This window comes from Ranitomeya imitator, chromosome 6, assembly GCF_032444005.1.
Source record: "Ranitomeya imitator isolate aRanImi1 chromosome 6, aRanImi1.pri, whole genome shotgun sequence".
In the NCBI taxonomy this organism is placed as follows: Eukaryota; Metazoa; Chordata; class Amphibia; order Anura; family Dendrobatidae; genus Ranitomeya; species Ranitomeya imitator.
Window position 1 is genome coordinate 5561552 of NC_091287.1, and position 15505 is coordinate 5577056.

Here is a 15505-nt window from a genome sequence, read left to right on the forward strand (position 1 = left end):
ATACGGGGTCTTCTCATGGAGGATTGTACATACGGGGTCTCCTCATGGAGGATTGTACATATGGTGGTCTCCTCATGGAGGATTGTACATACGGGGTCTCCTCATGGAGGATTGTACATACGGGGTCTCCTCATGGAGGATTGTACATACGGGGTCTCCTCATGGAGGATTGTACATACGGGGTCTCCTCATGGAGGATTGTACATGCGGGGTCTCCTCATGGAGGATTGTACATACGGGGTCTCCTCATGGAGGATTGTATATATGGGGTCTCCTCATGGAGGATTGTACATACGGGGTCTCCTCATGGAGTATTGTACATACGGGGTCTCCTCATGGAGGATTGTACATACGGGGTCTCCTCATGGAGGATTGTACATACGGGGTCTCCTCATGGAGGATTGTACATACGGGGTCTCCTCATGGAGGATTGTACATATGGTGGTCTCCTCATGGAGGATTGTACATACGGGGTCTCCTCATGGAGGATTGTACATAGCGGGGTCTCCTCATGGAGGATTGTACATATGGTGGTCTCCTCATGGAGGATTGTACATGTGGGGTCTCCTCATGGAGGATTGTACATACGGGATCTCCTCATGGAGGATTGTACATACGGGGTCTCCTCATGGAGGATTGTACATACGGGGTCTCCTCATGGAGTATTGTATATACGGGGTCTCCTCATGGAGAATTGTATATATGGGGTCTCCTCATGGAGGATTGTACATATGGTGGTCTCCTCATGGAGGATTGTACATAGCGGGGTCTCCTCATGGAGGATTGTACATACGGGGTCTCCTCATGGAGGATTGTACATACGGGGTCTCCTCATGGAGGATTGTACATACGGGGTCTCCTCATGGAGGATTGTACATAGCGGGGTCTCCTCATGGAGTATTGTACATACGGGGTCTCCTCATGGAGGATTGTACATATGGGGTCTCCTCATGGAGAATTGTACATACGGGGTCTCCTCATGGAGGATTGTAAATAGCGGGGTCTCCTCATGGAGGATTGTACATACGGGGTCTCCTCATGAAGGATTGTACATACGGGGTCTCCTCATGGAGGATTGTACATATGGGGGTCTCCTCATGAAGGATTGTACATACGGGGTCTCCTCATGGAGTATTGTACATACGGGGTCTCCTCATGGAGAATTGTACATACGGGGTCTCCTCATGGAGGCTTGTACATATGGTGGTCTCCTCATGGATGATTGTACATTCGGGGTCTCCTCATGGAGAATTGTATATACGCGGTCTCCTCATGGAGGATTGTACATACGGGGTCTCCTCATGGAGGATTGTACATACGGGGTTTCCTCATGGAGAATTGTACATACGGGGTCTCCTCATGGAGTATTGTACATACGGGGTCTCCTCATGGAGGATTGTACATACGGGGTCTCCTCATGGAGGATTGTACATATGGTGGTCTCCTCATGGAGGATTGTACATATGGGGGCTCCTCATGGAGGATTGTACATATGGGGGCTCCTCATGGAGGATTGTACATACGGGGGCTCCTCATGGAGGATTGTACATGTGGGGTCTTCTCATGGAGGATTGTACATACGTGGTCTCCTCATGGAGGATTGTACATGTGGGGTCTTCTCATGGAGGATTGTACATATGGGGTCTCCTCATGGAGGATTGTTCATACGGAGTCTCCTCATGGAGGATTATATATGGGGGCTCCTCATGGAGTATTGTACATACGGGGTCTCCTCATGGAGGATTGTACATATGGGGTCTCCTCATGGAGGATTGTACATATGGGGTCTCCTCATGGAGGATTGTACATGTGGGGTCTCCTCATGGAGGATTGTACATATGGGGTCTCCTCATGGAGGATTATATATACGGGGTCTCCTCATGGAGTATTGTACATACGGTGTCTCCTCATGGAGAATTGTATATACGGGGTCTCCTCATGGAGGATTATACATATGGGGTCTCCTCATGGAGGATTGTACATACGGGGTCTCCTCATGGAGGATTGTACATATGGGGTCTCCTCATGGAGGATTGTACATATGGGGTCTCCTCATGGAGAATTGTACATACGGGGTCTCCTCATGGAGGATTGTACATATGGGGTCTCCTCATGGAGGATTGTTCATACGGAGTCTCCTCATGGAGGATTGTACATACGGGGTCTCCTCATGGAGGATTATATATACGGGGTCTCCTCATGGAGTATTGTACATACGGGGTCTCCTCATGGAGTATTGTACATACGGGGTCTCCTCATGGAGGATTGTACATACGGGGTCTCCTCATGGAGAATTGTACATACGGGGTCTCCTCATGGAGAATTGTACATACGGGGTCTCCTCATGGAGAATTGTACATACGGGGTCTCCTCATGGAGGATTGTACATATGGGGGCTCCTCATGGAGGATTGTACATATGGGGTCTCCTCATGGAGGACTGTACGTATGGGGTCTCCTCATGGAGGACTGTACATATGGGGTCTCCTCATGGAGGACTGTACGTATGGGGTCTCCTCATGGAGGACTGTACATATGGGGGCTCCTCATGGAGGATTGTACATATGGGGTCTCCTCATGGAGGACTGTACATATGGAGTCTCCTCATGGAGGACTGTACGTATGGGGTCTCCTCACAGATCGTCCTCATCTTTAGACCCCTCATGTACGCATACGGTTTCGCCATTTATAACCATACTGCTTCTGCTGACATGTTCTGTGGGTTCTTTGATTTCTCCAGCTTCCCCGATCCTCTTCACCCGCCCGCTCCACAATGTTGACGCCCCAGAGGAGCACAGTGTCACCCTACAATGTGAGGTCACCAAGGCCTCTGCTGTGGTGCAGTGGAGGAGAGCGGGGCTCGGATTACAGGCAGGAGGAAAGTATGAAATACGGCAGGAAGGAAATGTGAGAGAACTGCTGATCCATAACCTGAGGCTGGAGGACACTGGGGAATACAGCTGCGATAGCGGAGACCAGGAGACCACGGCCCACCTGACCGTCACAGGTAAATGCTACCTGAGGGAAACATTGGCTGATGTCTGACAACAGGCCAAAGGACACAACCAAAAATATATATAACCCGTAAGAAAATCATATAACAAGCCAATGTCCCTGGAGCCGACTGCGCAGGTGTCCAATAGTCACAGGTGCTAGAGGTAAGAAATGCGCATGTGCCCGCCCTTATTCGAATGCTCACAGTCTGGTACGTGCATGCGCATGAATGAGTTGGTTTCCAGTTTTTTGCAAGTGCCTTACAGAATATGCCTACACCATATGTGACTGTGAGCGTAAGATCTTGGGTGGGTGCATGAGGGGGCGGGGTACTTGGTATGGAGCGAACAGCGCATGAGCGGTCGGGGTACTTGGTATGGAGCGATCGGTCAGCGCATGAGCGGACGGGGTACTTGGTATGTAGCGAGCGGTGCATGAGCGGGCGGGGTACTTGGTATGTAGCGAACGGTGCATGAGTGGTCAGGGTACTTGGTATGGAGCGATCGGTCAGCGCATGAGGGGGCGGGGTACTTGGTATGCAGCGAACGGCGCATGAGCGGGTGGGGTACTTGGTATGGAGCAAACGGCACATGAGCAGGCAGGGTACGTGGTATGCAGCAAACGGCACATGAGCAGGCAGGGTACTTGGTATGGAGCGAACGGCACATGAGCAGGCAGGGTACTTGGTATGCAGCGAACGGCACATAAACAGGCGGGGTACTTGGTATGGAGCGAACGGCACATGAGCAGGCGGGGTACTTGGTATGGAGCGATCGGCACATGAGCAGGCAGGGTACTTGGTATGGAGCGAATGGCAAATGAGCAGGCAGGGTACTTGGTATGGAGCGAACGGCACATGAGCAGGCGGGGTACTTGGTATGGAGCGAACGGCACATGAGCAGGCAGGGTACTTGGTATGGAGCGAACGGCACATAAACAGGCGGGGTACTTGGTATGGAGCGAACGGCACATGAGCAGGCAGGGTACTTGGTATGCAGCGAACGGCACATAAACAGGCGGGGTACTTGGTATGGAGCGAACGGCACATGAGCAGGCAGGGTACTTGGTATGGAGCGAACGGCACATGAGCAGGCAGGGTACTTGGTATGGAGCGAACGGCACATGAGCAGGCAGGGTACTTGGTATGTAGCGATCGGCACATGAGCAGGCGGGGTACTTGGTATGGAGCGAACGGCACATGAGCAGGCGGGGTACTTGGTATGGAGCGAACGGCACATGAGCAGGCGGGGTACTTGGTATGGAGCGAACGGCACATGAGCAGGCAGGGTACTTGGTATGGAGCGATCGGCGCATGAGCGGGCGGGGTACTTGGTATGGAGCGAACGGCACATGAGCAGGCAGGGAACTTGGTATGGAGCGAACGGCACATGAGCAGGCAGGGTACTTGGTATGGAGCGATCGGCACATGAGCAGGCGGGGTACTTGGTATGGAGCGAACGGCACATGAGCAGGCAGGGTACTTGGTATGTAGCGATCGGCACATGAGCAGGCGGGGTACTTGGTATGGAGCGAACGGCACATGAGCAGGCAGGGTACTTGGTATGCAGCGATCGGCACATGAGCAGGCAGGGTACTTGGTATGGAGCGAACGGCACATGAGCAGGCAGGGTACTTGGTATGGAGCGAACGGCACATGAGCAGGCGGGGTACTTGGTATGGAGCGATCGGCACATGAGCAGGCAGGGTACTTGGTATGGAGCGAACGGCAAATGAGCAGGCAGGGTACTTGGTATGGAGCGAACGGCACATGAGCAGGCGGGGTACTTGGTATGGAGCGAACGGCACATGAGCAGGCAGGGTACTTGGTATGGAGCGAACGGCACATGAGCAGGCGGGGTACTTGGTATGGAGCGAACGGCACATGAGCAGGCAGGGTACTTGGTATGGAGCGAACGGCACATGAGCAGGCGGGGTACTTGGTATGGAGCGAACGGCACATGAGCAGGCAGGGTACTTGGTATGGAGCGATCGGCACATGAGCAGGCAGGGTACTTGGTACGGAGCGAACGGCACATGAGCAGGCAGGGTACTTGGTACGGAGCGAACGGCACATGAGCAGGCAGGGTACTTGGTATGGAGCGAACGGCACATGAGCAGGCAGGGTACTTGGTATGTAGCGATCGGCACATGAGCAGGCAGGGTACTTGGTACGGAGCGAACGGCACATGAGCAGGCAGGGTACTTGGTATGGAGCGAACGGCACATGAGCAGGCAGGGTACTTGGTATGCAGCGATCGGCACATGAGCAGGCAGGGTACTTGGTATAGAGCGAACGGCACATGAGCAGGCAGGGTACTTGGTATGTAGCGAACGGCACATAAACAGGCGGGGTACTTGGTATGGAGCGAATGGCACATGAGCAGGCAGGGTACTTGGTATGGAGCGAACGGCACATGAGCAGGCGGGGTACTTGGTATGGAGCGAACGGCACATGAGCAGGCAGGGTACTTGGTATGGAGCGAACGGCACATGAGCAGGCGGGGTACTTGGTATGGAGCGATCGGCACATGAGCAGGCGGGGTACTTGGTATGGAGCGAACGGCACATGAGCAGGCGGGGTACTTGGTATGGAGCGAACGGCACATGAGCAGGCAGGGTACTTGGTATGGAGCGAACGGCACATGAGCAGGCAGGGTACTTGGTATGGAGCGATCGGCACATGAGCAGGCAGGGTACTTGGTATGTAGCGATCGGCACATGAGCAGGCAGGGTACTTGGTATGCAGCGATCGGCACATGAGCAGGCAGGGTACTTGGTATGGAGCGAACGGCACATGAGCAGGCAGGGTACTTGGTATGGAGCGAACGGCACATGAGCAGGCGGGGTACTTGGTATGGAGCGATCGGCACATGAGCAGGCAGGGTATTTGGTATGGAGCGAACGGCAAATGAGCAGGCAGGGTACTTGGTACGGAGCGATCGGCACATGAGCAGGCAGGGTACTTGGTATGGAGCGATCGGCACATGAGCAGGCAGGGTACTTGGTACGGAGCCAACGGCACATGAGCAGGCAGGGTACTTGGTATGGAGCGAACGGCACATGAGCAGGCAGGGTACTTGGTATGCAGCGATCGGCACATGAGCAGGCAGGGTACTTGGTATAGAGCGAACGGCACATGAGCAGGCAGGGTACTTGGTATGCAGCGAACGGCACATAAACAGGCGGGGTACTTGGTATGGAGCGAATGGCACATGAGCAGGCAGGGTACTTAGTATGCAGCGAACGGCACATGAGCAGGCAGGGTACTTGGTATGGAGCGATCGGCGCATGAGCGGGCAGGGTACTTGGTATGGAGCGAACGACACATGAGCAGGCAGGGTACTTGGTATGCAGCGAACGGCACATAAACAGGCGGGGTACTTGGTATGGAGCGAACGGCACATGAGCAGGCAGGGTACTTAGTATGCAGCGAACGGCACATGAGCAGGCAGGGTACTTGGTATGGAGCGATCGGCGAATGAGCGGGCGGGGTACTTGGTATGGAGCAAACGGCACATGAGCAGGCAGGGTACTTGGTATGCAGCGAATGGCACATGAGCAGGCGGGGTACTTGGTATGGAGCGAACGGCACATGAGCAGGCGGGGTACTTGGTATGGAGCGATCGGCGCATGAGCGGGCGGGGTACTTGGTATGGAGCGAACGGCACATGAGCGGGCGGGGTACTTGGTATGGAGCGATCGGCGCATGAGCAAGCGGGGTACTTGGTATGGAGCGATCAGCGCATGAGCGGGCAGGGTACTTGGTATGAAGCGAATGGCGCATGCGCAGTTGAAAGCTGGTTATCTGGTAATAGGCTCGTCTTACCTCTAGAACCTGTAACCATTGGACACATTCCCAGTGAATAATGGGGAAAAGAAGGAACACTTTCCCTCTGCAGTCTGTATCATTAATCAAGCGGGGGATTTAAATATGGTGGTCCGCAGCTCAGAGCGCGTCATGTACTCCACAGCATCCACGACCACCTGAAGAAGCCAATACCAAATGCGCAGAGCTCACCATGTGGACGGCCAAGTCTCTGTGCCGCACGTTTAATGATTAATGATTGTTCTCTACATAGGTGGGTATCGGTGGGTCGCTGTTATCTCACGGACACCTGTATAATAAGTGGCTTATACGGTGCTGGAGGGGAACTCCTGCCCCGACGAGTAACCACAGACTACATTACAACAGACCCACACTAACACACCAGCACTTTATGGTCACCTACTAGATTAGTGTTTTATAGCTGTATAGCTACACATTTGAGTAGATACGTCCGGCACAGCCGCCGGGGAGCGATGACGCCACTTGTGTTTATCTAGGGTGCCAACCTTCGCGGCCTAGGTAGGCCTCATGTTTAGGGAGAGTGTGAGAATTCAGATTGTGTGCTCACATTACACACGTGTACTCATTTGTCACATTCTGGTGACGGATGACCATTTGCATTGTCTTCTCACACATATGAATCTTTGTTGCCCCTGTAGACATTTACCTTTACATTGCAGTGCTCCATTATTGGCTCTATAGACTGTACAATATCTTCAGATATAAATGGAAATGTACCAAAGTTATATCCTCAGGAGTTTTTAATTAGTGGCCCAAAGTAATACAACAATAAAGCATTGTTTTTCATCTTACATGTTGAAATTCAAAGAAGAAATAGAATAATCAGCATGTGCAGCAATAAAGGCCCCTAATTAATACTTGGCATTGATGACGGCCTCCAGACGTTTCTTGCAGCCATCTAGAAGGTTCTTGTTCTCCTCCGCTGGTATTTTCTCCCACTCCTCATTTGCAGTTTGTTCAAGATCTTGAATGTTTGCAGGTTTTTTTCCCAATGGCAGATTTCAGCTCACCCCAAAGATTTTCACTGGGATTGAGGTCAGGACTCATTGCTGGCCATTTTAAAACTGTCCATTTTTTCTTTTATAACCATTCCTGTGTACTTTTGGATGTGTGCTTTGAGTCATTGTCTTGCTGGAGGACCCATGATCTTCAACTCAAACCACGTTTTCTTACACTGGGTTGGACATTTCACTCTAAAACTCTTCCTAATTCTCTGATTTCATGATTCCTGTGATACGGTCACGGCCTCCAGTACTAGAAGCAGCAAAGCAACCCCACAGTATTATGGCTCCTCCACCATGCTTAACTGTTGGTAGGGTGTTCTTTTCCATATAAGCTTCATTGTACCGTCTGTAAACACACTGTTACTTTACATTGCCAATAAGCTCTATTTTTGTTTTATCTGTCCACAGAAATTTTTTTTTTTAATGTCTAGAATGGTTTCTTTCTTGACCTTCGCCCACAAAGCTCTGCTTGGTTTAGTGTGTGGCGTATGGAACTTGTTGAAACCAATGCACCAGACTGTTCCAGGTTGGCCTTCAGATCTTTGGATGAATGATGTTGTGTTTTTTCGACTGTTTACACCAACCTTCGAATACATCTCTTGTCTATTTTCCTCATTCCCCCACTTCCAGGGCAGTTCTTGACTGTTTGATGCTTGGCAAACTTCTTAATAACATTGCTCACTGTTGAAACTGGGATACAAAGGTCTTTGGAGACGGCCTTACACCCTTTGGAAGTCTTGTGTTTGATAATAGTAGAGGTCCTAATGTCCTCAGTCCGCTCCTTTGTCTTCTCCATTGTAACAAATGAACATGGCTGACCCTGTGGCTTTTTATAACACTGAAGTCATCATTCATTGGCTAATTCATGTCACATGGGCACCGACAATTAATCACAGGTGATTCTTATCTGTGATTTACCACAGACGAGTCACATTGTGTTCCCATTCTAATGTGATGTAAAGGGGCCAATACCAGTGTCACGGCAGCTTCAGGTTTTTCTATTTTTCCCTCCCATTGTTTCTTGTTTATTATTGTTTCTCATTTGCTCTTTTGTATTTGACACGAGCGCTCGATACAGGAGATCATCCACATTATATACTGAGACTTCACTGAGGCCAATAACCGTGAGCAGGACTGTGGGTCTGTGTGACCTGTTACTGGGTAGGTCAGGGCTTAATAGGGACAGCCGATGAGGAGCGAGTGTGCCACTTCCATCAACTTCGGGTGCCAACCTCTGCAGCTTAGGGAAAAATCGCCTGATTCTTTTCCCTATAAGACTAAACCCTAAACAGAGCTGTCTGCACCTCATGATTTACATCTGCCTTATTGTGCACTCTGACAGGGAAATTGAAGGAAGTTGTCTTTGTATCATATAATAGATCATATTATATTTATGTTATTATGTAGGTCATTTTACTTTAATTAATTAAAAGTGATTTTAAGGGAACATTTCTTTGTCTTGATACCCTCACAAGAGATGACAACTGTAAAATGTCTACTATGTATAGTTAATGTATGTAATGCTGGTATGACCAGGGCATCTCCTGTACGTAATTATTGTAAGTCAGTGACCCCTGTAACAGCTAGGGGACGCTGTTTGTTCTCCCCAGGATGCACACAGAGGTGTAGTGAGGCCATGAGGGGGCGTTGCAGTTGCAGGTGTGGCTGTGATTACAATTGTTAAAAGCCCTGTAGTATAGAGGTTTAGAATTGGGTCTGAGGAGTCTCAGGTGTCTCAGGGCCAGAGTGAGGCCTGACAACCCACAGCGCACACAGTGGTGCTGCTGTCCATGATGACTGGTCACGGATGTGGACAGGTCCTGTGCCTCGAGGTGAACCGGAGGTAGACTGTCCTGTGCCCAAAGGAAGGACCAGCGTGTCACAGCTGCAGACAGGAGGATGTCAAGGTCTGTGTACGGCTGTGAGTAGAGACTGTGATACAGCGGTGTAGGACACCCATGGAACTAGTCAGAGGAGGACTGGCGTGTGTAGTGACTGCAATGTAAAGGATGCTGTTATATGCACTGGTGTGAACTGAACACTGAAGTGATGTGCACTGAAGTTATATGCTTGGAACCTTTTCTGTGTGACGATAACGCATTAAAGAGACTTTTATGTTTGAACTTCGTGGGTCACTGCCTCTTCACTGCTACTGGTGCCTTACATATGGTGGAGAATGCGGGCTGTGTGAACTAAGGCATACTCCAGAGAGTGCTGAAGATCATTGTGCAAGTCTGCTGTTGAAATAGAGGAGCTTTAGGAGCAGGTTGTGCTCAATCAGCAAAGGATTAAGCAAGAGGTTCTGCAGTAGCAGGAGATGCAGTTGCAGCAGCAGAAGGCACTGCAGTGAAAGCTAGCAGAGTTTCAGCATGGTAAAAAAGAGACCCCTAAAGTGAGGGGCGATCAGCAGAGTCCTGAAGAGACCCCAAAGGTAAGGGGCGATCATTGGGTGTACCAGTGGTCTTATGTAGAGTCTCGATCCGCCGGGTCTCAGGTAAATGACTTATTGATGTTGGTGGAGGAATGGCTGCAGCCTGAATTTTTTTCCCCATTCGAGATGATGGAGAGAATCATGGCTGACTGGATGGCAAGGGCTCTGCAGGCCGACATGCAGCGTTGGGTCGGGCTGAGGACCCTAGGCACCCTGGAACTGCTGATAGAATTTATTGAGCAGTATAAACCCACTCAGGACGTTGCACCAGAGCCCGGACATAGGCCTAGTAACTGTTCGGTGATATCTAAGCCCGTGGACTACAGGAACACTGGTCAGGAGTCTGTGTGTGCCCAGCTAGTCTTTATCACTACTACGGGCACAGCCGTCAGTGAACCACGATTGTGCCAAGTACTTGTGAATGGGTGTCTAACAGAGGCTCTCCTGGACACGGGTAGTAAAGTGACTTTTGTCCATAGGTCTCTTGTTGCCAGGGACAACCCCAAAGGAGGTGATGGGTATCTACGGTAAAATCCATGAGTGTCCGACTGCGGAGGTTAATTTTTCCACATCATGTGGGAACTTTAAACAGGTGGTGGGAGTGGCGAAGACCCTTCCATATGGGACTGTGTTGGGGAGAGATTTGCCCCTGCTTTGTTCCCTGTGGGAGACCTGGGTCAACCCTCTCAAGGAAAGTGTTGTACCGGGTGCAGAACCCAAAGATGTTGAGATACCTGCCATAGGGGTCGCCAACCTAAGGATAGATTGTAACCCCGATAGGTTTCCCCTAGAGGTAATAGCATGAGAAACTGAGGATGTTGTTTCGGGCGTAGAACCCGAAGATGCTAAGAGGTCTGCCACAGGGGTCGCCATTTTAGGGATAGAGTGTAACCCCGACAGGCTCCCCCTAGAGATTGTAGCAGTAGAGCCCATGGGGACCCCATTGAACCTCGAGCTGGAGGTGTTCCCTGGTAAGTTCGGAACAGCTCAGATCCAGGGTCCCACACGGAGAAGCAGGCATAAGAAATGTATATCATTATATATGTACAGCCGGTATAACCTGGCTGTGGTGAAATATGTGTATATATATCTATATGTGTGTAGTGACATATGTCTAGGGTTATATGTGTGACTAGTGATAATGCAACATCCTGAAGGCAAGTCGCACCTAGGTGTCAATAGGTACTTCCTTGGGACTAGTAGAAATTGTGTCTCCATATCTCACCAGGAAGTCTAGCTAGGGCCAAGAAGAAAAGTAACATTTGGCACCTCCTTGGTCTTGGAGGGGAGATACTAATTGCGGCCTGAGTGAATCTATTCCTGAGAACCTTTTCACAAGAGAAAATAATATATTCATTGTGGGCGCGGCCGTGGCCCAATCAAACAGGCAGCAGTTATGATATTGACCTGAGGGGCCGGTCTAGAAACCTGACCTCCAGACCAAAGTTATAAATTTAGGCTGCAGACAGAGAATTGTGTTCACATGATGGGGGCAGCCTGAGAAGCTGGTGTGATCCAATCTACATTCATCCTACCCTCAGGGAGCAGAAAGCAACTACCAGTTAGATAATTTCTGTAAGTTTCTCCTGTTTATTTTGATACTGTTTGCAAAAGTTGTATGTCTTTTTTATTATCATATTTTTATATTTTTTTCTTATTGTAAGTATTGAACCTTTTGTTATTAAAGTATAAAACTTTAACAAGTTGAACCTTGAATGTTCTAAAAGAATCCATAGCCTAAAGGTGTGGGAGCCTTATGAGTGATAAACATATTTTTATTAGTATTATTATTTCCGGGACTCAACGCCCGTGTATTCGGTGAGTGATGGCAGCGTGTATGAGCTGGTGTGTGGCCTGGGTCAATGCGTGATTTATGCTCCCATTACAGCATAGGACAGAGGTTGAATGCTGGACTGAGAGTGGGGAGATAGATTAACCCTTGCAGGCACAACCCCAAGTCACGTGTGAGAGCAGGCACGTGACGAATAAGTGACACAACGGAGTATTGATCCGTGACACTGGCAATCTCCTGTATATAATTATATATGTACAGCCGGTATAACCTGGGAATCTCCTGTATATAATTATATATGCAAATGCATGTAGAAAAGCCACAGAGACACCATCACGTGTTTCTCAACGCAAGAAATAAATAGCCAGGTCTTTCACCGGGAAGGAACAACCACGGGAAGGGCAGCATCCAAAAAGGAAAACCACCTATTCCAAAATATGGTATCCATCCACAGACAGCTGTTTCGGGGTATTTGCCCCTCATCAGTGAGGAGTAGGAAACTGGCTATTAGGAGCAGTGCCTAGTAAAAGGACTATAACCTACATAGTAACATAGTAACATAGTTAGTAAGGCCGAAAAAAGACATTTGTCCATCCAGTTCAGCCTATATTCCATCATAATAAATACCCAGATCTACGTCCTTCTACAGAACCTAATAATTGTATGATACAATATTGTTCTGCTCCAGGAAGACATCCAGGCCTCTCTTGAACCCCTCGACTGAGTTCGCCATCACCACCTCCTCAGGCAAGCAATTCCAGATTCTCACTGCCCTAACAGTAAAGAATCCTCTTCTATGTTGGTGGAAAAACCTTCTCTCCTCCAGACGCAAAGAATGCCCCCTTGTGCCCGTCACCTTCCTTGGTATAAACAGATCCTCAGCGAGATATTTGTATTGTCCCCTTATATACTTATACATGGTTATTAGATCGCCCCTCAGTCGTCTTTTTTCTAGACTAAATAATCCTAATTTCGCTAATCTATCTGGGTATTGTAGTTCTCCCATCCCCTTTATTAATTTTGTTGCCCTCCTTTGTACTCTCTCTAGTTCCATTATATCCTTCCTGAGCACCGGTGCCCAAAACTGGACACAGTACTCCATGTGCGGTCTAACTAGGGATTTGTACAGAGGCAGTATAATGCTCTCATCATGTGTATCTCCTGTATATAATTATATATGTACAGCTGTTATAACCTGGGCATCTTCTTATAATACTTCTTCATATATTTATATGTGTACAGCTGGTATAACCTGGGCATCTCCTGTATGTAATTATAAATGTACAGCCGGTATAACCTGGAGTTCTCCTGTATATAATTATATATGTACAGCTGGTATAACCCGGGCATCTTCTTCATATATTTATATCTGTACAGCTGGTATAACCTGGGTATTCTCTCCATGTTGTTGCAGCCCTTCCCATTGTGTTTGTGAAGCCCCTGAAGAACACGGTAGTGGAGGACGGGGTGACCGTGACGCTGCGCTGTGAGACCTCCAAGCCTAATGCACCTGTGGAGTGGAGGAAGGGGACTATGGTGATTTTACCATGCACCAAGTACGAGATGAAGCAAGATGGTGCAGTGGCCGAGCTGGTGATCTATGATGCTGAAGCTGAAGACGCCGCTGATTATACGTGCGACACTGGAGACCAGCAGAGCACAGCCACTGTCAGAGTGAATGGTGAGCAGCAGCATGTCTTTCATGTATCTCCGGCTCCCGGGACTCCGCTCTGTCCTTCATGTATCTCCGGCTCCAGGGACTCCGCTCTGTCCTGCATGTATCTCTGGCTCCAGGGACTCCGCTCTGTCCTGCATGTATCTATGGCTCCAAGGACTCCGCTATGTCCTTCATGTATCCCCGGCTCCAGGGACTCCGCTCTGTCCTGCATGTATCTCTGGCTCCAGGGACTCCGCTCTGTCCTGCATGTATCTCTGGCTCCAGGGACTCTGCTCTATCCTGCATGTATCTATGGTTCCAGGGACTCCGCTCTGTCCTGCATGTATCTGTGGTTCCAGGGACTCCGCTCTGTCCTTCATGTATCTCCGGCTCCAGGGACTCCGCTCTGTCCTGCATGTATCTCTGGCTCCAGGGACTCCGCTCTGTCCTGCATGTATCTATGGCTCCAAGGACTCCGCTATGTCCTGCATGTATCTATGGCTCCAAGGACTCCGCTATGTCCTTCATGTATCCCCGGCTCCAGGGACTCCGCTCTGTCCTGCATGTATCTCTGGCTCCAGGGACTCCGCTCTATCCTGCATGTATCTATGGTTCCAGGGACTCCGCTCTGTCCTGCATGTATCTGTGGTTCCAGGGACTGCGCTCTGTCCTGCATGTATCTCTAGCTCCTGGGACTCCGCTCTGTCCTGCATATATCTCCGGCTCCAGGGACTGCACTCTGTCCTGCATGTATCTACTGTTCCAGTGACTCTGCTCTATCCTGCATGTCTCTATGGCTCCAAGGACTCCATTCTGTCTTGCATGTATCTATGGCTCTAGGGACTCCGCTCTGTCCTGCATGTATCTATGGCTCCAAGGACTCCGCTATGTCCTGCATGTATCCCCGGCTCCAGGGACTCCGCTCTGTCCTGCATGTATCTCTGGCTCCAGGGACTCCGCTCTATCTTGCATGTATCTATGGTTCCAGGGACTCCGCTCTGTCCTGCATGTATCTGTGGTTCCAGGGACTGCGCTCTGTCCTGCATGTATCTACTGTTCCAGTGACTCTGCTCTATCCTGCATGTCTCTATGGCTCCAAGGACTCCATTCTGTCCTGCATGTATCTATGGCTCTAGGGACTCCGCTCTGTCCTGCATGGTTCTCCGTTTCCAGGCACTCCGCTCTGTCCTGCATGTATCTCTGGCTCCAGGGACTGCGCTCTGTCCTGCAAGTATCTCTGGCTCCAGGGACATCGCCCTGTCCTGCATGTATCTCTCTGCAAATCTGGACCTAGTTGGTGTCATCAGGTTTCCTCACAGGGCCGCAAATCTCTCTCAGACATAGTCTGTCAAATTCCATTAATCCTCCCATGCACCAAAAGACACCCTACCAACCTGTGACCCTAATTCCAGCTGGCCCTGGTTTCATAGATGATAGCTGAGAGTGTTGGCTTATGCGGATGAAGTCCCGACAGATGGCTCTGGCTGCAGCTTCAGCTGTCTGATCCCGAATGGGAGTCACCACCGCAAACTTGGTGAAGTGATCATTCATCACCAAACAGTACCTAAGCCGTTGTGTGAAGATCCGATCATCAAATAGTTGATCATCAGAACCTCTGAGTTTCAGATAGTCTGAATTGGCGCTCTATTTCAGGGGTTTGTTGAGCTCACACCGGCAACATATTCAGCAAACACCTGCAACCTCTTGTCGCAGTTGAGGCAGTAAAACAGTTGTTGCAACCACCGAAAGGTCTTCTCTACACCAAAGTTGGCACCCTTCTC

General features: G+C 49.9%; 1 protein-coding gene across 1 annotated transcript in view; it reads left to right on the plus strand.

Annotated features, from left to right (window-relative positions):
* Nucleotides 1–15505, plus strand: part of OBSCN (obscurin, cytoskeletal calmodulin and titin-interacting RhoGEF) — a 655700-nt gene that overhangs the window by 219038 nt on the left and 421157 nt on the right. Inside the window, exons 49-50 of the mRNA XM_069730488.1 lie at nt 2740–3006; nt 13482–13748. Coding sequence (XP_069586589.1) covers nt 2740–3006; nt 13482–13748 — 534 coding nt within the window. The remainder of the gene's footprint in view (nt 1–2739; nt 3007–13481; nt 13749–15505) is intronic.